This window comes from Coenobita brevimanus, chromosome 111 (assembly GCF_032717465.1).
Source record: "Coenobita brevimanus isolate Jiangsu-jjx chromosome 111, ASM3271746v2, whole genome shotgun sequence".
Lineage (NCBI taxonomy): Eukaryota > Metazoa > Arthropoda > Malacostraca > Decapoda > Coenobitidae > Coenobita > Coenobita brevimanus.
In genome coordinates this window covers 34,906,641-34,927,510 of record NC_137064.1, presented here as the reverse complement: position 1 = coordinate 34,927,510, position 20,870 = coordinate 34,906,641, and the positions used below count along the sequence as shown (strand labels likewise).

General features: G+C 42.9%; 1 protein-coding gene across 1 annotated transcript; it reads right to left on the bottom strand.

Annotated features, from left to right (window-relative positions):
- Positions 1-7,716: 7,716 nt before the first annotated feature.
- Positions 7,717-20,072, bottom strand: LOC145417872 (uncharacterized). The gene is made up of 5 exons (XM_080286488.1): positions 20,028-20,072; positions 17,173-17,303; positions 15,006-15,114; positions 14,392-14,576; positions 7,717-7,867 (listed from the first exon to the last, which is right to left on the bottom strand). The coding sequence occupies exons 1-5, from the start codon at positions 20,070-20,072 to the stop codon at positions 7,717-7,719; spliced, it is 621 nt and encodes a 206-aa protein (XP_080142614.1).
- Between the last annotated feature and the right edge of the window lie 798 nt (positions 20,073-20,870).

Sequence of the window (20,870 nt, the reverse complement as noted above, 5' to 3'; positions counted from 1 at the left end):
TACCCAGTGTGTGTGTGTGTGTGTGTGTGTGTGTGTGTGTGTGTGTGTGTGTGTGTGTGTGTGTGTGTGTGTCCTTCAGACGGTAAGAGTTAGCTTAATGTGTGTGTGTGTGTGTGTGTGTGTGTGTGAGAGAGAGAGAGAGAGAGAGAGAGAGAGAGAGAGAGAGAGAGAGAGAGAGAGAGAGACAGGGTTGAGCCAGTAAAAGGATTCAGATATATACTGCATACAAAATACTCACGTCTGATATGCTATTGAATGAAAATACGCCTAACGACTACACAAATGTAAGAAATCATGCCAACACAGCCCGACCCTGACCTACTCGAAAAGGGTCCATGTCGGGTCGAAACTTCTGAATCTGCACAAGGTTTTTTTTTATTCTTTTTAAATTGTCCGACTCTGGGCATAGGTTTAATAGGCCGTTCCCTTAGGCCCAGGAGTACATATACAGCCGAGTTCATAAGTAGGGCTACACATCTGCTCATATTATCTACTGTAGAGTCTATTGTTGGTGAGATGTGGAACCGTTTCACTTTCTGCCTGGTACAGTGGTCATCAATGCGTCAGTAAGAGAGGGAATTAGTTCCATATTTTATCAGCAATGGATACCATAGTACACAAAACGGGTAGACGTGTATCGTTTCTCCTGAACGCGACTGTACTGTACATGCCACATACTCTCATATGCCATCATTTCGGCATTGTTACTCACCGTCCATATTGAATACATGCCAGGGCTATTTCATCACTGCTGGTGCATTATTATTAAGTGGGGTGTTTTTGCTACTTGTTGATGGGTTTTGTGGAAGATCCGTAAAGTCTGTTTTTAACGAAGCTCATTCCACCAATATCTTTCCTGCTCCTGCCTGGGATTCAACTCACGTCATTTTTAACAACAGACAACTTTTCTTGCCGCTCAGCCATTTGAACAATTCACTGCACTGTAAAATCAAGACTGTTACCGATAAAGTCAACTCAACAACAAAAACTGGCAGAGTAAATCCAGAATAACACGTCTGGCCAAACAAACAAGCAGTGGGCGCTCATGTACCGCGGGGAACAAATCCCTGAGAATCAGCGCCAGTCGTGTTTACATAGCGAGGGTGTGTTAATGGTTCTGCACCTCCCATTATTGTGGGTTTATTTTCATCTGAGGGAGCTGGGCAAGGTCCACAACTTAATACCAAGTCGTAGTTGCGTTAATAGTTATGAGGAGCGAATGAGTCTCCTTGGTTAATAGTCAAAACAACCCTCCAGCCCAACTACACTTGGTCATCAACCGAGCTGAAAGAAGTTGGATTTGTCAAGTTAGAGTAAACGCACTACAACACCACTACCATGACCGGCCGTGTTCTCCTTGCTTTTTCGTAATTCCTCTTCATTGGCGATTTGTTTTGCCTGTTACACCCTAACCCCATCACTCAACTCTCCTGATATTCAGCTTTTTTTTTTTTTTTTTCGAATTAGATGATGATGATGGTAATGACTGTGTGTATGTGTGTGTGTGTGTGTGTGTGTGTGTGTGTGTGTGTGTGTGTGTGTGTGTGTGTGTGGATGATGATGGTATGTATAAGGTGGAGAATGATGATGATGATAATTGACGTAAACTGACAAAAGACGAAGTAATATGTGCACTGGCAAGCTTTAAAATAACTGTGCTCTCTACCAAGTACTTAATTTAAATGATTGTAGCTTATTGTCATATTTACTTTTAAGGTCATTGTGACTAAAACTGAGTGCGCGAAAGTGTGGTGGATGATTTCTGAAGCAGGTGACAGGTGACGATAGAAACTGTCTGATCTTAACGTATCGTTGCTGCCTGCATTCTGTGATGTGGGATGCAGGCTGAACGCATATGATCATTACAGGTGTTCCATAAATCTATCTATCGCTAGACGCCTTAATTCAATTGAAGGTGGCCACAAATGAATCACCTCCCTGCCACCCTGTCCTCCGCCATCAGGCGGCCCTTTTTCCAACTCACTCTCCTCTGCCATATACCTATCCACCCCATCCCTCCAGGTTCCCGTCTTATCCTCAGTCTTCTTAATCCTCATCCAATATTAGAGGCTCTTCCATATCTTGGCTCACTCAGATTTAATTATATAGTTGTAAGTATTATATTTTTTCATAATAATTTACCTCCTGTGCAATAAAGATGAAGCTAAGATACCATGCCTTATTTTCCCATCACAGTGTTCAGTCAGTGCACTGATATACAGGATGGTCCATATATTGCACTTCCAAATTCTCGTGTGTTGAGGATAAGGCTCAGTCAGCGCCACCATTGCCGACACATTTCGTGCTTCATAGTATATATGTTTTTTACTTTCACTTATTGCATGGTTTATTAGAATCAGTCTGTGTTCATCCGACGGAACTGAACCACTTCCATAATTTGAATACTTTGTCATGAATGCTTGAAATTAGAAGAGCTTCATTTTGGGGGTAGAAATGAGTTTCCTTGATAGTTATTCACATTCATCCCCAAATCTGACTTCATCTGGCCATCAACTAAAGCTAAAATGAGTCAGGGATCTTTGCCTAGTTAAACGCTCTTCAGTGATTTTATGTAACCAAAACTGTCTACACTCCACACACCAGCAGACTGAACCGTCCCCGCAACACACAAGATAGGAGAACGCAAAATACGGACCACTGTGTATGTGTATAATGACGAGAAATCCACAGGTTCATATTTAACCTTGTCACTACGAGAGGGACACCTTCACGTGGTGGCACCATAAAACTGGGAGACGCCACGGCTCGTTTATGCAAACGTCCCCCTGAAAGGAGGATGGTGGTGTGCAGCAGGAGGGAACTTTAGCCTGCAATTCACCGGAGTCACATTCAGATGAGCCTGGGACAATTACAGCAGGAGAGACGATGATGACGACGACAAGCCTATCACAACCATGAGATAGTTTTTCATGTGTTATTTATTGCAGCTGACGATTGTACTCAGCCTACAAGAGCCTCCTGGCTGTAAGCGGGTTAATGAGGCCTATACTTAACCCCGCCAGTTCGAAAAGTCTCCCCTGAGCTGAATTAAATCGTCTGGCGCCAGTAAGAAAATATAAGATGCATCGTCATATTGAAGTTTAAGAGACGGTCAACCACTCTGATGCGAAATTAACGTCGCTCATTTTACACTTTTTTGATCTAATATTCCATCCCTTTATCTTGGATACTGAATTATAACAATACACTAAAAAATAAATAAATAACTAGTCACGAAGCAGTGCTCTGAAAAGGATGCAGTCACAGCAATGTCTTTCTGCCACTGGGCTCCTTCAAGTTAAGTGCAAACGATGGTCAGGTCGGAATGTTGGTCTAATGTGTGTGTGTGTGTGTGTGTGTGTGTGTGTGTGTGTGTGTGTGTGTGTGTGTGTGTATGTTGTGTGTGTGTGTGTGTGTGTGTGTGTGTGTGTGTGTGTGTGTGTGTGTGTGTGTGTGTGTGTGTGTGTGTGTGTGTATGTTGTGTGTGTATGTTGTGTGTGTGTGTGTGTGTGTGTGTGTGTGTGTGTGTGTGTGTGTGTGTGTGTGTAACTTGTACCGTGAGATTGGACTGCCCTTCTAATTATCAACTTGGCTATGAGAGGCCGGTGTGTGGGTGAGAGAGAGAGAGAGGGGGTGGGGGGAATGGAGAAGCTTGAGTCTGATTAGGCCGTGTTCTGCGTGCACTGGAAGTATGAAGCTTCCGGTGTCGTATATGGAGTGACTTACGCTGGAAGTCACCGTTCCGCTCAGTGCGCATAAGCCGAGTGGCTCATTTCTCAGCTGAACATAAACATCGCTTCACTCGTAGCGCTCGCTCGCTCGTAAAAATATAAATTCACCTCCAACAGCTCTGTTTCAGTGCCTTCTGTCCCTTTCCCTCACTCCATCTCTAACTTGCCATTCCTGTATGTAGAGTATCCGTCTGTTAATCTTCTCGGAGAAACCTTTGATTTAAACGTTCACCATCACCAAATTACCGAACCTACACCATCTGCACAGGGTGTACTTTCCTCGCTCTGTTCTACCACCATACCAATCCATCCTGCCCGCTCCTCATCGCCCACCTCACCTTCCGGTTACTAAAATGAATCTGTTTTACTCAGCCCCTTCCCCTTTGTTCAGCGATGCCATGGTGCTGGAGAGGGACACCTTCACCTGGTGGCACCGATATTACTACAGTGGCTCCGCTGCCTGGTTATGCAAACCTCCCTCTGCTCCCTCCCTATCCCCCAGAGCACTGCAGAATGGCAACTTTATCCTGCAGTCCACTGGGTTCACGTTCAGATGAGTTGGTGGTTGCTGATGCTACTACTACTACTACTACTACTGCAACTACTAGAAGAGATTCCATGTTAGTGGTATTGGATCCTCACGATGGCGCCTTGCCATTACGTCTTTCGTCATCCCGGCATCATACTCCAGAATCCCGCCCACGATCCTCATCCTTGAAAAAAAAAAAAAAATGCTATGGACTGATGTTTGTACTCCCGGCTTCTTCAGAATACAACTGCAGAGTACACACAACACTGCGAACATTATATAGCGGTAGGAAGAGGCGGGGTGGGGGTGGGGTGGGGATGTTGCTAGGGAGACGGAGAAAGGTGGGGCAAGGTAAGTGACGCTGGGAGGGCTCAGGTGTGGTGCGGGTAACGGGAGAGCAATGTTGTACGTACCCTGCAATTGCATTCTGAAAAAAAAAAAAAAAAAAAAAAAAAAAGCGTGGAGCGAATCGTCATTATGTAGCAGTCCATATTGGTGTTTCGTTTCCCAGTTTGTCAATAAACAGTACATCAAGGACCGGAAGAACATTATACTCTTTTCTGCTTAACCTGACCCTGATTTTCGCTCTTATGGAGTTCACGTAGCTCGGTGGCAGAAAACAACAACACAGCACTACATTCTATCCGTAGCACTTCTTCGTGACTGGTATCATTTAATGCAGCACTCAAGATGACAAGATTGTAATTTTAGTCCAAGTTATGGTTGAAAAAAAAAAAAGTATTGCTGGTTGTGATGTGGCCTCTGCATGGTTCTATGTGGTACTATACTCTTTACACTTTAACATGATCCAGACTTTCCTCCTTTTGCAGCTTATTTCACGAAGATCAGTGGCAGAACAATATGCTACGGCTCTACATCCTTTCGATACCACTGTTTTGTGACTAGCATCATAATCTAGTGTTAATCTCTGTACAACTCAGCATCCAAGATGGAGATGGCAGTTTTTAGGCGAAGTCTGAATAAAAGTTATACAGTTGTACCATTTGCAGCCCCACCAGGATATGCTGGCCTCTGCGTCCTTTCTATAGCACTTCTTTGTGACTAGCTCCATATTTGTTATTAAGCTGTTGTTTCGACTGGGCGTTTAAGATGGGGAAATAACAATTTTGTGCCAAGTTAGAGCAAAAATACTATAATATAATCGTTGCTGCCTGCCGCTATGGGTGGAGATGAGGAAAGGAGTAGGGTCACCATGAGTCTCGGCGGCAGAACAGTATATACACATAATAAACTCACCTCATTTGCTATAGCTCCAGTCTTATTCTCTGGTTGTCTGCATTGGTCGAAATGTCTGAATATTTCTCACTTTTCAAAGGTTCAGGAGGGAATGAAGCGTGTATGAAGGCGGTGAGGCCGGGTGTTAGTCTTGGTCACTGCATCATCATGACACGTGGGACAGATGATGTCACCTGGTAAGAGGGCACAGGGCTGGGTGATGAGGGGTGAGGAGGGGGAGGGTTTGTGGCGGGAACTGTCAGCCAGGTGTCACATGCACAAAGTTCGTGCATGCACAAAATGCCTCTATGCACAAAACACCATACATCGCATCCCTGGTCTTTAGGCATATAATTTCAAATGGGCATTTTCCTATGACAGACTGAGGGACGATTTAATTGCTGCTCACAAATTGTCCCTCTGTTTGCCACAGGAAATCATCATATGATCTCAAACCAGCGATGTGGCATAAATTACTCTGCATGCACGAACTTGGTGCACGTACGTGACACCTGGTGAATGCTGGCCTCTTGTGTTCGCTTTGGGGGCAGTAGATGGAAACCACCTAGTCAGGGACCCTGAAAAAACACGTATACTCCTCTTGACCCACCCTGAGAGTGTTTGTATCCCTTAGTGTGTTATTCATGCGTCATACTAAAAAAAAAAAAAAAAACAGTAACATAAAGGAGATTAGTAAGGTGTAATATGTCAAATGAATAACAGAGGAAGAAGTGCTACGAAGTCATAGGCGTATGAGGCGTGGGATCTGCCCCTCCCCCCACCCAAGATCTAGGTAAATGTGTCTTATCGGGACAAAAGGTGGTTTCCCATGGCTAATTCATCTGATGGTATGCTGATAGGTTTAAAAAGAAATCATGGTCTAAAGTATTCGATTCCTTGCATTATGAATAAAATATTCTGCTTAATGGGTGAGGGTAAACTGAACTAAATGTGTTCGAATAGTTCTGAGAAATATTAAATACTAACTATCAGTTCTGACATGAATGCTGATAAGAACATGAGATATTTAAGCATAAGAATTATTTTAAAATTATTTGTTTTCGTATATGCTCATATTCGTGTGCAGTGCATAGTTAGTAGTAATTATCTGGAAAAAAAATGGGAGAAATGGAGTTCCCCCGAGCTAAGCCCTGTATTGGACTATATAGCCCCGCTAGGGTTACAGGAGGGAGCTACCCCTCCCGGCACGGCAGCCCGGGCGAGGCTGGACCTTGCAATCCCCCGATTACAAGTCCAGCGCGCTACCACTGTGCTACCGCGCCCCCCGTAATTATCTGGAGATCAGAACTACTTCAAGCATTTTAAAACTCCTTTAGCACCCCCCCTCCCTCCCTCAATGAAATGCTTGCCCGTACGCTTATGTATGAAGTGTCCAAGGCCAGCAAGGGTTATTTTTCGGCATACTTATTATCAGTTTACTAGTCCACATTAAGACCACCGCACGCCCAGACCTTGGAGGGAGAGTGATAGCCATAAATAATTCTTCCCAGTGCCAACTAAGTGTGAGAAGAGGAAGGGTGTTAGGGTGATGCATGCGAACGTGGATGTGTTGTACTGGCTATGTGTCATGTCATGGTCTACGAATATATGCTATCGGTAAACCCAGTGTTGTGATAGCAGTGATAAGGGACGCTAAGATGTACTCAGCTGATTATTAGCATCCGTGTAATTTATAAATGTCTATTTATAAGCATCTGTTTATGAGCATCTGTTCATTAGCATCTGTGGAGTTACACATAATTACAGTACTGTGATAGTATTTTATTGAAGAGAAGTAAGTATTTGCGGCATGTTTCAGCTTCGGAGTTATACATGGTGACGTGGTACATTGCTCGTGTGTGTGTGTGTGTGTGTGTGTGTGTGTGTGTGTGTGTGTGTGTGTGTGTGTGTGTGTGTGTGTGTGTGTGTGTGTGTGTGTGTGTGTGTATAAAGACCGACAGATAGGTAAGGAAAGCACCAGTGTGTCTAGGGGCTTACCATCAAGTCAGAAGGAAGGAGAGGGACAGGGGAAGAATTAGTTGGTGAGGAAGTGAATTTCATTTCAAGGAACTTATGTATTTACAATGAATTACACTGAGTTTCATCGGAGGATATTTATCAAAACCTATGACAGAGTGTGCTGCATTCTATTTCTGCATACACCATTCTTGAAGCGGCGTTGGCATTGGTATCGCTGAAGTGGGTGGAGGAATTACCGTATCAGTAGCAGCCTTGACGCACACTACGGATGCTGCCGGAACTGCCCAGCTCTGAGTAAGTCGGGAACAGCCCCACGCCAACCACCGTCCCTCCAATCACCACCTCTTGTTCAGGTTCCAAACACTTGCCCATTCCCTGGTACTCCTCATACCTGATACACGGAAAAATACTCCTTGTTGATTTATTTTCACTCAGGCTCCAGATACTTGCCTATATCTTGGCACCCTTCACCCATGATACACGGAAAATATAATCTCAGGCTCGTATGGCTAACCCTGGCACTCGTCATTTCTGACATACCGATAAATACTCCTCGTTGCTGCATCTGTTAAGTCTTACACATAACCTAACAACTAGGTTTTTTTTTTTAAAACTTGGAATGTGACATCCGTAGACTTTCAAGCAGCAAATTTTCTTGGTGAATTTATGGCCGATCGAAAGTTAGGTTAGGTCACTTTGGGCAGGGTTTGGTCTGATTAGGTAATTTTTGGTTGGGTTGGGTTCAGTTCGACTAGATATAGACGGATTAGGTTAGATTGCTTTAGAATACGTCGGTTTTGATAGGTTTTGGGTTGGGTTTTATTTGGTTGAGTTAGGCTGGGTTAGGTTCGGTTGGATTAGGTCATTTTAGGCTTGACTGGGTTGGATTAGGTCGGGTATGGTATGGTTAAGTGAGACTGGGTAGGATTAGGTAGGGTTAGGTGCGGTTAGGCTGCGTCAGAATTGGTTAGGTTAGGTATGAGGAGGTTAGGGGAGATTGTGAGGTTAAATGCAATTAGACTGGGTTAGGTGAGGTTAATTTAGATTAGGTTGGGTTAATTTAGGTTGGATTAGGTCATTCGAGGTTAGGCAGGGTTCAGGTCGAGCAAATATGGATAGGTTAGGTGAGACTGGGCTAAAATAAATTGGTGTAGACGTGATTAGGTTGGTTTGGGTTAGGTGAAGGTGAAATAGGTTAGATATGGGTAGGATTAGTGAGATTAGTACAGATTAGATATGGTTAAGAGGGATCCGTGCACCATAGCATTGTCCTCCTCTGGTCAACCTCCATTTTCCTTTCACTTTTCTCTATATATTTCAATTTCTTTTTTCGACTCATCTTTCCTTGTAGCCTCAGTTCATAGTCTCGTTTCCGATTCCCATATTCCAGTCAAGTTTCATATCCTTTTCCTTTTCCCTTTACGTATTTTCATATTTTCATCATTATTTTTTTTTCTCGTCTACGCATTATGTGAGTGTAGCCTATACACTGTATATACACTGTCTATGGCTAGTGAGGGAGTTATCGCCCTCTACCTACACAGATCAAAAGCCTTCGGGAGCAGGGGGGTGGTTGCTTTCTCAGGCAGAGGAACTCCTTGAGAGTGAAATGGCTGGGAAGCATGCCGGCACGTGACTGGCTACAGCATAGCTGGGTCTTTCGGGTGTGAGCAATCAGGCAAGTTAGCTGCCTACTGCGACTGCAACACAATGGCGAGGTGTTCAGGAAGTTAGCCAAAGAAACCTTGATGGACTCTGAAAGAACAATAATGGCCCCCAGTCCCGTGCAGCCCTTAAATGGGCAGGGGGTGCTAAGAATCTCACGGTTGCCTCAATTACAATCTAATTCCTTTGTTAATGCAAAAAATACAATTAAAATTGGTAACTGGAATGTGAGAACGCTAAATCATGACGGTAAAATCGATGAGTTAGTGAAGGTTTTTCAAAATTACGGACTTGATATTTGTGCTCTGACAGAAACTAGATTAACTGGAGTCGATAAGTTGGATTTGGAGGATGGTATACGTTTATTGATATCTGGCCGACAGGACGGAATGCATTATCAGGGAGTAGGATTGTTGCTGGTTTGTAAGGCAAATAAGGCTTTATGTGAGTGGATCCTATAGATGAGCGACTGTTGTACGCACGGTTTAAATCAAATCATGGCAACATCAGTCTGTTTGTGTGTTATGCACCTACTAATGATGCACTCGATGAAAGGAAAGACACATTTTATGAAAAGTTGCAAGAAGGAGTAGGAAGGGTACCTAGACATGATGTTTTGATCTGCGTTGGAGACTTTAATGCAGTAATGGGCTGTTCAAATGAGGGATTTGAGGCATGTATGGGTAAGATGGGAGTTGGTAGTAGGATGAGTGAAAACGGAGTGAGGTTTGGAAGCTTCTGTCTAGCAAATGACTTAGTCATCGGGGGCACACTCTTTCAGCATTGCAATATACACAAGACAACTTGGGTGTCGCCGTGTGGAAAATATAAAAATCAGATTGATCACATCGCTATCAGTAGGAGGCATAGAAGTTCTCTGCTAGATGTTCATGTTAAACGGGGAGCGGATATTGGTAGTGACCATCAACTCAGCATTGCAAAAATAAGGTTTAAACTTAAAAATCAGAAGAAGGAAAAATCTGGTGTTGGTAGATACGATATTGTTAAGCTTAGAAGGGAAGGAGAAGAAAAGGAGGAATTCAGATTAGAATGGAGAAATAGGTTTTTGGTGTTGGAAACGTTGGAAGAGGGGGAGAGAAGTGTAGATGAGATGTGGGAGGATGTGAACAAAGTTTTGCATGAGACTGCTGAATGTACGATTGGAAGGAGACATAGATTCAGGAGAAAGAAATGGATATCAGAGGAAACGTGGGATATGATAAAAAAGAAAGGTGAGGCTAAATTGAGGAGTGAGATGCAATGCGTTGATGAACGAGAGATTGAATTAGCAAGAGCTGCGTACTGGAGTTTGAATTCAGAAGTAAGAAGGTTAGCTAGGAGAGATAAAAGAAGATGTGTGGATGAAAAGGTTGCAGAGACTGAAATCTTAATAAACAAAAATGATGGACAGAGTCAAAGAATAGCATATGAATCGATTAGAGAACTGAGTGGTAATGCAGGTAAACGCAAGGAAATACCAGTTAGAGACAGGGAAGGAAATTTATTGACCAAAGATGGAGATATTAAAAATAGATGGAAAGAGCATTTTGAGACAGTTCTTAATAGACCAATACCACCAGAAGAGGATATACCGTCTGCTCAGGAAGATTTAAATATAGAAACAGGAGAGTTGAGGCTTGCAGAAGTGGAGAAAGCAGTAAAACAGTTAAAGAATAATAAGGCACCAGGGGAGGATGGTTTATTTCCGGAAATGTTTGAAGTGGAGGGGGATAGATTAATAATGATCTTGACCAAGCTATTCAATAAGATATGGGTGACGGGGTTACTACCATCAGTTTGGAAGAATGGTGTAGTTGTTAAAGTTCCGAAGAAGGGAGACCTGAGTGAATGTGGTAATTGGAGGGGAATCTCTTTGTCACCGATAGCTTTGAAAGTTTTCAGTAGAGTGTTGTTAAATAGGTTGGAGCCGGTGGTTGAGGGTATTCTGAGGGATGAACAGGCTGGTTTTAGAAAGGGACGTGGTTGCAATGATCAGATCTTTATAGTTAGGCATCTGATGCAGCAAGTTAATGAAATGAGAGTACCGTTAAGTCTTTGTTTTGTTGATTTTGAAAAGGCTTTTGATAGTGTTTCGAGAGAGACTATGGGGAAGATCATGAGACATTATGGAATACCAGAGGAGTTTGTGAGGGTCATTATGAACATGCATGAGGACACATTTTGTAAAGTGATGGTTGATGGTTGTCTGAGTGATTCGTTTGAAGTCAAGTCCGGAGTAATTCAAGGTGGTGTTCTATCGCCTTTACTATTTATATTGGTCATTGATTACATTATGAAACGCATTGGAACAGAAACCGGTGCAGGTATACTTTGGGGAGAGAACAGGAAACTTTTGGATTTAGATTATGCAGATGATATAGTTTTGATTTGTGATGGGCCAGAAGAGATGCAGAGAGTGTTGGACTGTTTGGTGAGTGAAGGTCGCAAGGTGGGTTTGGTTATTAATTGTGGAAAAACTGAAATAATCAATATGAATATGGAAAATTCGCAGGAATGTGTAATTGGAGGTATGGTTGTAAAGCAAGTTGATAGGTTTAAATATTTAGGTACTTATTTAGCCAAGGATGGTTCTTTGAACTATGAATTCGAGGAAAGGTTAAAGAAGGCTAATCAGGCAATGGGAATGCTTAAAAATATTTGGAATAATAACAATTTTTCTGTGCATACAAAAATCAGACTTTATAAGGTAATGGTTAGGAGTATCTTAATTTATGGACACGAGTCTTGGTACAGCACAGTGACTATGGAAAATAAATTCTTGGTGTTTGAAAATAAAGCACTTAGAAGAATATTAGGAGTTAAGTGGTGGGAAAGGATACCAAATAGTAGAATTAGAGAAATAACGGGAGTGCAGCCGATCGATGAATATGTTAGATTCTCACGATGGAAGTGGCTAGGACATGTGTATAGGAGACAGGGAATAGTACGAGGTACACCAGGGTGGGTGGCACTTGGTAGGAGAGGTCGAGGAAGGCCAAAAGAGACGTGGGTGAGGACAGTGAGACGGGAAGCTGGAGAAGAGTGTTGAGGAGATCTTGAGGAGTTAGCACAAGATAGGATGTGGTGGTGTGAGTTCATCGAGGCCCTATGCATCCCCGAGGGTGCCACAGGAAATGATTGATTGATTGATTGATTGATTTACCTTATAGAACTGAATCGCTCCTACAGCTTGAAAACTAAGTCGTGGTTGCGTGACACTCAATGAGTCTTAAATGATGAGTTACTATCCTCCTCCTCACAGTTTGAAAAGTATCTCTAAGCTGGAAATATGTCTCGAAATAACTAGGGAAAAACTAATGATAAAGACGTCACCGCGCTGGAGATTAAGGAGGAATATAACTGTCAGTATTTTAGATTCACCTTGCCCACGGTGACGTTTAGTGTTTATAACGGCTGCTAAATTTAGTTACACATAAGAAACATAAATTCTTTCATATGTTAAAGATATACTACATCTCAGACTAGTCACTGTGTCAAATTTTTCATGAGATGCATTCCTACAAGGTCAGATCATAGAGAATTTTTTTTTCTTTATTTTAGCAACAAGAAAAAGATAAGTGTAAGAGGTGAGAGTTGGAGTTGCAAGGCTTAGTGACAGTTTGAAAATGTGTGCAAGAAACGAAATTTGAAAGTGAATGAGTCCGAACAATGTGTGAAGATACGAAATTTGGAAGTGAATGTGGTAAAGTTATGCAATTTGTGAGGAATGAGGTCATGGAGTGTGTCGTGAGGATGAATAATCAGAAAAAGGAATACGCAACAGTCTAGACATACTACAGGTATATCTGGGCAGTGTGATGAGCAAGGATGAGAGTGCAAGACAGGGAAATGTGAGACAGACAGACAGACTGGCAGACAGACAGAAGGACAGAGATAAATAGATCGATAGATAGATAAGTTTAGATAGATAGATAGACAGGTAAGAAATTAGAAGAAGAGTTGCAGATACATTACACTGAGGACGGTTATATGGAAGAGGAATATGAACTCGAAAGTAAAAAAGTTGTATGACGGATAGATAACGACAGATAGATCGGTAGATTGATTAATAGATAGATAGATAGACAGATAGGCAGACAGGTAGAAGGAGGTTTCAGGGACTGTTCAGTGGGGATGGTTATAAGGAACAGGAAAGTGAGCATGTAAGTAAAAAAAAAAGTTGCTGTGTGACAATGTTATGATCCCCACATTAACGTATGGAAGTGAAGCTTGGACTCTGCTGGATGGACACAAATCAAGAGTGAGAGGAGTGGAAATGTAGAGTGGAAATGTGGCGTGGACATGTGGAAAGGAAATCTATCTATCTATCTATCTATAGCCCGACGCCCTAATCCCGCAAAGGGTGGCCGCAGACAAAACGCCTCCAAGTCACTCTGTCACCCACCATTTGACTCCCCTCCCCCCAACTCACCCCCCCCTCCCTCATATACCTCTCAACTCCATCCCTCCACCTCATCCTCGGTCTACCCCTCCGTCTCCCTCCCTCCACCTCACCTACATACACCCTCTTAGTCAGTCTTTCATTCTCCATTCTCTCCACATGTCCAAACCACCTCAGTGTATTTCTCCTAATCTTTTCAACCACATCCACATCTACCCCACAGCGTTCCTTCACTTCTTCATTCGTCAACCTGTCCCTCCACGTCACTCCACATGCTCCTCTCAAGTAACTCATTTCCACTGCTCTCACTCTTGACTTATTCCCCTCTTGCAAGGTCCACGCCTCGCTTCCATACGTCAGGGTAGGGATCACAATACCATCATGCAGTGACTTCTTAACTTCCATACTCACCTCCCTATTTCTCATCACTGCTTTCAGTGAAATACGGGGTGGAAATATGGAATGGAGATGTGGAGTGGAAATGTAGAGTTACGTGGACAAACAGATATATGACGAAGTTTGGGAGCGCTGAGGTGTTGATGTGGATGTGTTGGAAAGTGGTCGGATGAGTACCTTGGGATGGTTTGGCCAGGTGGAGAGAATGGAGAATGATAGACTAACTAAGAGACTGTATCTGAATGAGGTGGAAGGAGAGAGAGGAGAGGGGAGAGGGAGAGGGGAGAGGGAGACCGGGGATGAGGTAAAGGGTCGGAGTGGAGAGGTATATGAATATATGAATGAGAGTGGCGTGGGATGGAGAGAGGCTGCTTGATGGTGGGGGACAGGGCGACGTTCCAGAGTTACGGCATCCGGAGTTAGATGGATAGATAGAGAACACGACAACTTACGTATATACGGTCCATGGCTGATCACCGGTCAGGATGGCTGAGTATGCCTGGTCGCTAAACACCCCCAGGTTGGGCCAGTCCCTCGTGGCATAAAACTCGGTGCCGCGGTAGTTGGTGTAGGCGTACAGGGTGAGGGACGACCGACTTGGACTGCTGGCCGAACCCGCCTGACGAATGCTACTTACCTGTGGTGGTGGATATGCTGATTTTGATGATGTGTTGATCGTGATGGTGATGGTGGTGGTGGTGATTTTGATGTTGCTGAATTTGGCTGTGGTGGTGATTTTGATGCTGCTGATGTTTGATGGTGATGATGATTATAATGACGATGATGGTGATTTTAATGCTGCTTCAAATGATAATGATAGTGATGTTGATGCTGCTGATTTTGTTGATGGTTATGATGAAAGCCTTCCTCCTTTCCATCTTTTTCTTCTATACATTGGTTATATGTTAGTAGAATTAGCCCTTTTTCATCAGATAACCTCGTTATAGGCCAACAAGCCTCCTGTTACCTGTACTTCCTATGCACTCCAATGTACTCCTATCGTAGTGGTGATTCTGATTCTGATTCTGATTCTGATGATGATGATGATGATGCCAGATAGAGATACCTTGCCAGCAGTGTCGGAGGGCAGGTCCTGACATGCACCGTCCGCCACCACAGGAGTGACGGCCCCGAAACCACCACTATTGTAGTCGTGGTGTTCGTACAGCAGCCATCTGGGGGAAGAAGAAGAAAAAAAAAAGAAGAGCAACAACAACAACAACAACAACAACGAGGAGAATGAGGAGGAGACTCAGGAAAGGAAGAAGTGTAGGAAAAAGAAGACATCACAAGACTGATTAATTCAACCGCACTATATAAACGACAAAATGACGAAGGAAGGCTGTCTGTTGCATTGTTCACAGATGGCGTTGTGTATGGTGTGTTGGGGGCTGATTAATTCGACCGCACGAAACGACAGAATGACAAAGGAAGGCTGTCTGTTGCATTATTCACAGATGGAGTTCTGTCTGGTGTGTTGGGGAAAGAGACATGGAGGGCGAGATTCTTAGGGACCTTACACAGTCACTGACAATTACATGTGACGTTGGATAATTCGTAACACCTCTTCCTTAGCGATTTGCTCTATTAGTGCCTGCAAATATCCAGGTAGTGCGATTAGCAAGGATGGAAGTTAGAGGACGAGGTGCGTGAAAGAGTACAGCAGGGAAGAAAGGATGCTGGTTATCTGAGAGTATTGATAAAGAATAAGGAAATGAGCATGGAAGGAAAAAAAAATCGCTACATGACACACTAATGTATGAAAATGAAGCTTGGACCCTGTTGGAGGGATACAAGTCAAGAGTGGGAGCAGTGGCAATGAGTTATCTGAGAGGAGCATCTGGAGGTACGTGGAGAGACAGACTAATGGGGATACTCGATAGTATGAAGGAAGATTGTGACGTTGGTGTGGATGTGCTGGAAAGCGTTAGGAGACATACTTTGAGATAGTTTTGTCATATGGCAAGAATGAAAAATGAAGGGAAAGTGTAGGCCTATATGAGTAAGATGGAGGGAAGGAGGAGAGGGGAGCCCAAAGACCAGATGGAAGGATGGGACAGAGGAGTAATATTAATGAGAGAGGGTGTGTGTGTGAATTTTAGAAAGCAGCTTTCTGGCGGAGGACAGGGTGACACGGAGGAGGTTGTGTGAGGCTGCCCTTTACGGGATTATGGCGTCTGGTAATAAACAGACAGACAAACAGGTACAGAAAGACAAATAATAGATAGACACAGACACACAGATAGATAAATAAACAGACAGATATCTCCTTATTTTCATTGGTTACTGATGTAAAGTATGTTGATGCTAAAAATGGAGAAATATAATGGAGAAAAAAATAAATTGCTATGAAAGAGGTGCGACGAGTTTCCTATGCCGCTTAGAATACGGCTACGAGTTGCCAGGAGTTTTAACTATTAATAGCATTCATAAATTCGACCCCTTCACCTCGATAACCGATTTCTTTACTTAATTCTTCCTGCTATTTTTTTTTTTTTCACTTTAACTTGGCCTACAATTAATTGCCATCACTCAATTTTGAATACCGAGATGTAACAAACGATGAACACAGTAAACACAGAGCCAGTCAAAATGAGGTGCTATGGAGAGAATGTAATATCATAGCACATCCTTTTCTGCCACTGAGCTGCGCGAAATAAAGCTGCAAAAGGACGAAGATCTGTGCCAAGTCAAGGTGAAGGAACTATACCAGCCAATGTTGTTCAGCGACTTGGTGACCAGATATATTCAGGTCGGAGGATAAACTTTGACCTGTGACTAGGGAGACTCATTCCTAGTTCATAACCAAAGCTCACTGAATATCACGCAATCACAGCTTAGTATTCAAGTTGGAGAAGAGGACAAGTTCCGTCAGATGAAGCCGAACCGACGATTATAAGCCCTCGTGGTGAAGAGATTAACAGTGATGGCGAGCAAGAGGCAACCAACGTTGTTAGGAAAAATACTGGGATGGTGAACCGAATTAATGAGATGGGATCAAATACCAAAATGCGTCAGGTAGCGGAGGCCAACTCTCTCTCTCTCTCTCTCTCTCTCTCTCTCTCTCTCTCTCTCTCACACACACACACACACACACACACACACACACCTACTCACCCCCACCCCCACCGCCACCCATCCGCCCTCCTACACTCACCCTCACCAAACGGCCTCCACACAAACGTAGACACCCACTCATCCACCCACCTACTCCCCACTCGCACACGACCTACACTCCAGCGGCGCAGACTGATTGGGTTGTGTCGTCAAAACTGAGTTGCTGAAGATCTGGCAGATAGTCCTCAGTGCGGAGATGCTCCCCTGTTTGCTGCTGGCCAGAGTATAGGGTCGCCCATACACCCCCCTGTGGGTACAGAAGAGTCTCATGGATTGATAGGCAGACACTGAAATATAGATGGAGAGATTGATAGACAACCAGACAGACATGTAGAAAAAGAGGGATATATGCATGGATAATTAGACAGATAGGTACAACCTATATACTGTGTATATATATATATATATATATATATATATATATATATATATATATATATATATATATATATATATATATATATATATATATATATATATAGGTTGTACCTATCTGTCTAATTATCCATACATATATATATATATATATATATATATATATATATATATATAGAGAGAGAGAGAGAGAGAGAGAGAGAGAGATTCTCTCTCTCTCTCTCTCTCTCTCCCTATATATATATATATATATATATATATATATATATATATATATATATATATATATAAAATGTGTCCTACTCTAGGCATAGGCTTCACAGCCTGCTCCCAAGGCCCAGTAGTCCTCTTACATACCATACACCTCTAAGAGTCACCATGTCAAGGTAGAGTATACCTTGTAGTGGTTGTTCAAGAGTATATATAGGTGAGACTGGGAGTGGGAGAGGTCTTGTGAAAGTACTAATAGAACATGAGGCAAATAAGTGTAGATATAACACTTCAGATTCCCTAGTTCTGCATATAGATCAATGCCGACAACCACCAAAATGGCAGATTCTAAAGAAGGATTTAGAAAAAAATATGAGAAAAGCTTTAGAGGTAGCACATAATGTATATGTACAAAAGAAGTCACTAATCAAAGAGCTGGCTTTATGTGTTGGTCAATCACTGCGGCAGGTGCAGCTTTGACAACAATAATGCGAGGGGATGAGCGAGCAATTATAGGCATAGGGAGGAGCGGGGTCAGATCAAGATCACCAGGTCAGGTTACTCCCAGTCCTTCATTTATGCAACAGGTCAACTCTGGAACTATCTCCCTCTGTCTGTATTTCCTACTTTCGATGATCTCCAGTCTTTCAAACGCAGTGTGTCCAGGCATCTCGAAATGAATGGACCTTGAATTTGGCTCTCTTTTGTATTTTTTTTTTTTTTCTTGGAAGGCACGTTTTGCAGGCTCAGCCTTTGGTTGCTTCTTCCTCGCATTAAAAAAAAAGGTTAACACAATAGAGAACAGCCAATCAGCTACAAACACTACAAAGGTCACAGGAATGTCCAGTGTATAAATATCTCTAAATTCCTCACTTTTGTACTGTCTCTCTGAGGATGGGTCCTGTGTAGTCCAAAATGTGAGAGAAGTAAAGAACTCAAGCTCTTTCCTGTTTTTCTCTCCCACCCATTGATGGTTGTATCATATAATTTTTATGTGTCCTAGTGCTTTATGTTTGTGTAATAATAGTGTGACTAACAGTTTTAAGTATGAGGTCAGCTTGAGATGTAACTGCCAGTTAACAATGACGGGTTGGGTGGGGGTTTGGGAGCTAGGGTTGAGGATGATGGACCTCGTTTCATCCTCCCCTACCCTATTTCCTGGGTATACAGGGGTAGGAAGGGGACATCCCTGACAAGAATTAGTGTTCGTGAGTGTACCTCTTCACCCCATCCCTCCATCTTATCCTTGATCACCACGTCCCCCTCCCCCTTTCCACCTCAAATACATACTCTCCTAACCAGATTCTCATTTTCCATTCTCTCCACATGGCGAAACCATTTAAGGGTATACAGTACATCTTAGTCATATTTAATGTGTTCTTGCTCCTCCTTAGTGATATATTTTCCATCTTGTACCTCAGATTCTATTGTCTATCTATCTATTGCCAGACGCCTCAATCCCATTTGGGGTGGCCACAAACAAATCGCCTCCAAGTCGCCCTGTCCCCCGCCATTTCACTGCCCTGCTCCCAACTCACACCCCCCTCTCATATACCTCTCTACCCCATCCCTCCATCTCATCCTCGGCCTCCCCCTCCCTCTTCCCCCCTCCACCTCACTCACATACACTCTCTTCATCAGTCTTTCACCCTCCATCCTCTCCACATGGCCAAACCACCTCAGTGTGTTCCTCATAACGCTTCCTATCACATCCACATCAACACCACAACGCTCCTTTATATCCTCATTCGTCAGCCTGTCTCTCCATGTGACTCCACATGCTCCTCTTAAATAACTTATTTCTACTGCTCTCACTCTTGACTTGTGTCCTTCTAACAACATCCAAGCTTCACTTCCGTACGCTAGAGTTGGTATCACAATACTGTCATGTAGTAACTCTTTCACTTCCATGCTCACTTCCCTGTTTCTTATCACTGCTTTCAAAGAACCAGCAACCTTTCTTCCCTGCTGTACCCTTTCAAGCACTTCACCCTCCAAACCTCCATCCTTACTCATCACACTACCCAAGTACTTTAACGTACTCACATTTTCCAATTCCTCACCATCCAACCTCGCTGTACATTCACTGACTTCACCTCTCTCAAAGACCATCACTTTACTCTTCCCTACATTCACCTTTAGAGTTTATGTAATTTGTTTAATATCAACACAGACTACATCAGTGGTATACAAGAGATTTATCAAGTGGGATTTGTTCGTTTATAAAAACTAACATGTTTATATTGCTTATATGCGTTGGCTTTGGTCACCTAATGATGGCTTTCCATGCTGCCCAATCTCTAGCAGCCTCTCTCTTCAGTCTCTTACCTCTGAAGTCAAGCTCTGTGACTTAGTCCCAAGTCTATTTCGTTCTGCCCCTCTCAACCTCACCCTCAACAGTCACACCTCCATGCTGACTGCCATCCTCCATTCTCTCGACATGCCTAAATCATCTCAGTCTATCCCTTCTCATCACAACAATGATACAAGTCCCACCCCTCCTCTCAATTCTTCATTCACAGTCCTAACACAAATAAACTGACGAAGAAATGTCATGAATCTATGAAACCTCCCTTTGTAGTTGTGGAGGGCCAGGACAAACAATTATATAATGCCCCCAACACTTATACGCTGTAATACCCATGACACTAACAGGTATTACCGTGTTAACCCCTATACCGCAAAAACATGTTGTACAGATGAATTTATTCTAGCAAACAGGGTAGATTTAATATATGGCTGTTATTAACCCCTTCACCACTTGGGGCACTCATAAGTTAAATGAAATCATCTGATGGTGGCAAGACTATTAAAAAAAATGAACTGAATGGGTTACAGAATACAGTATATGTGAGTTATGGACGATGAACTAAATGAGATAAGGAGATCCATGAAAAATGTGGAATAGGAAAATCTACCAAGCAGAGCATAAAGGGAATGCATAGACTACCAAGGTGGAGAAAAAGGTATACGTGAGTGAGTTTGTGAGTGGAAGGAGGCATGTAAGATCAAGAAGCATACCTGGATATGAATATATGAATATAAGTCATATCAAAACTGACAAAGCAATGATACATGAGAGAAATGGATTGATGAAAAATGTATGGAAATGCACATGACAAAGGTTGCACCCACAACTTGGTGGTCACCACAGTAGTCTCTGTGCCACTAGAATTAAGATGCACATTAAAAAAAATATGTAAGTGTTTGTTTTAGGTTGTATCAATTC

What these genes read in the sequence shown, in the direction of transcription:
- LOC145417872 (XM_080286488.1), bottom strand. Translation starts at nt 20,072, where the DNA reads ATGGAGGATGGCAGTCAGCATGGAGGTGTGACTGTTGAGGGTGAG. An exon ending in GTGTGACTGTTGAGGGTGAG is followed by an intron (nt 17,304 to 20,027) that starts GTTGAGAGGGGC and finishes CTGTACCCACAG; the next exon opens with GGGGGTGTATGGGCGACCCT. An exon ending in TCAGTCTGCGCCGCTGGAGT is followed by an intron (nt 15,115 to 17,172) that starts GTAGGTCGTGTG and finishes TTCTTCCCCCAG; the next exon opens with ATGGCTGCTGTACGAACACC.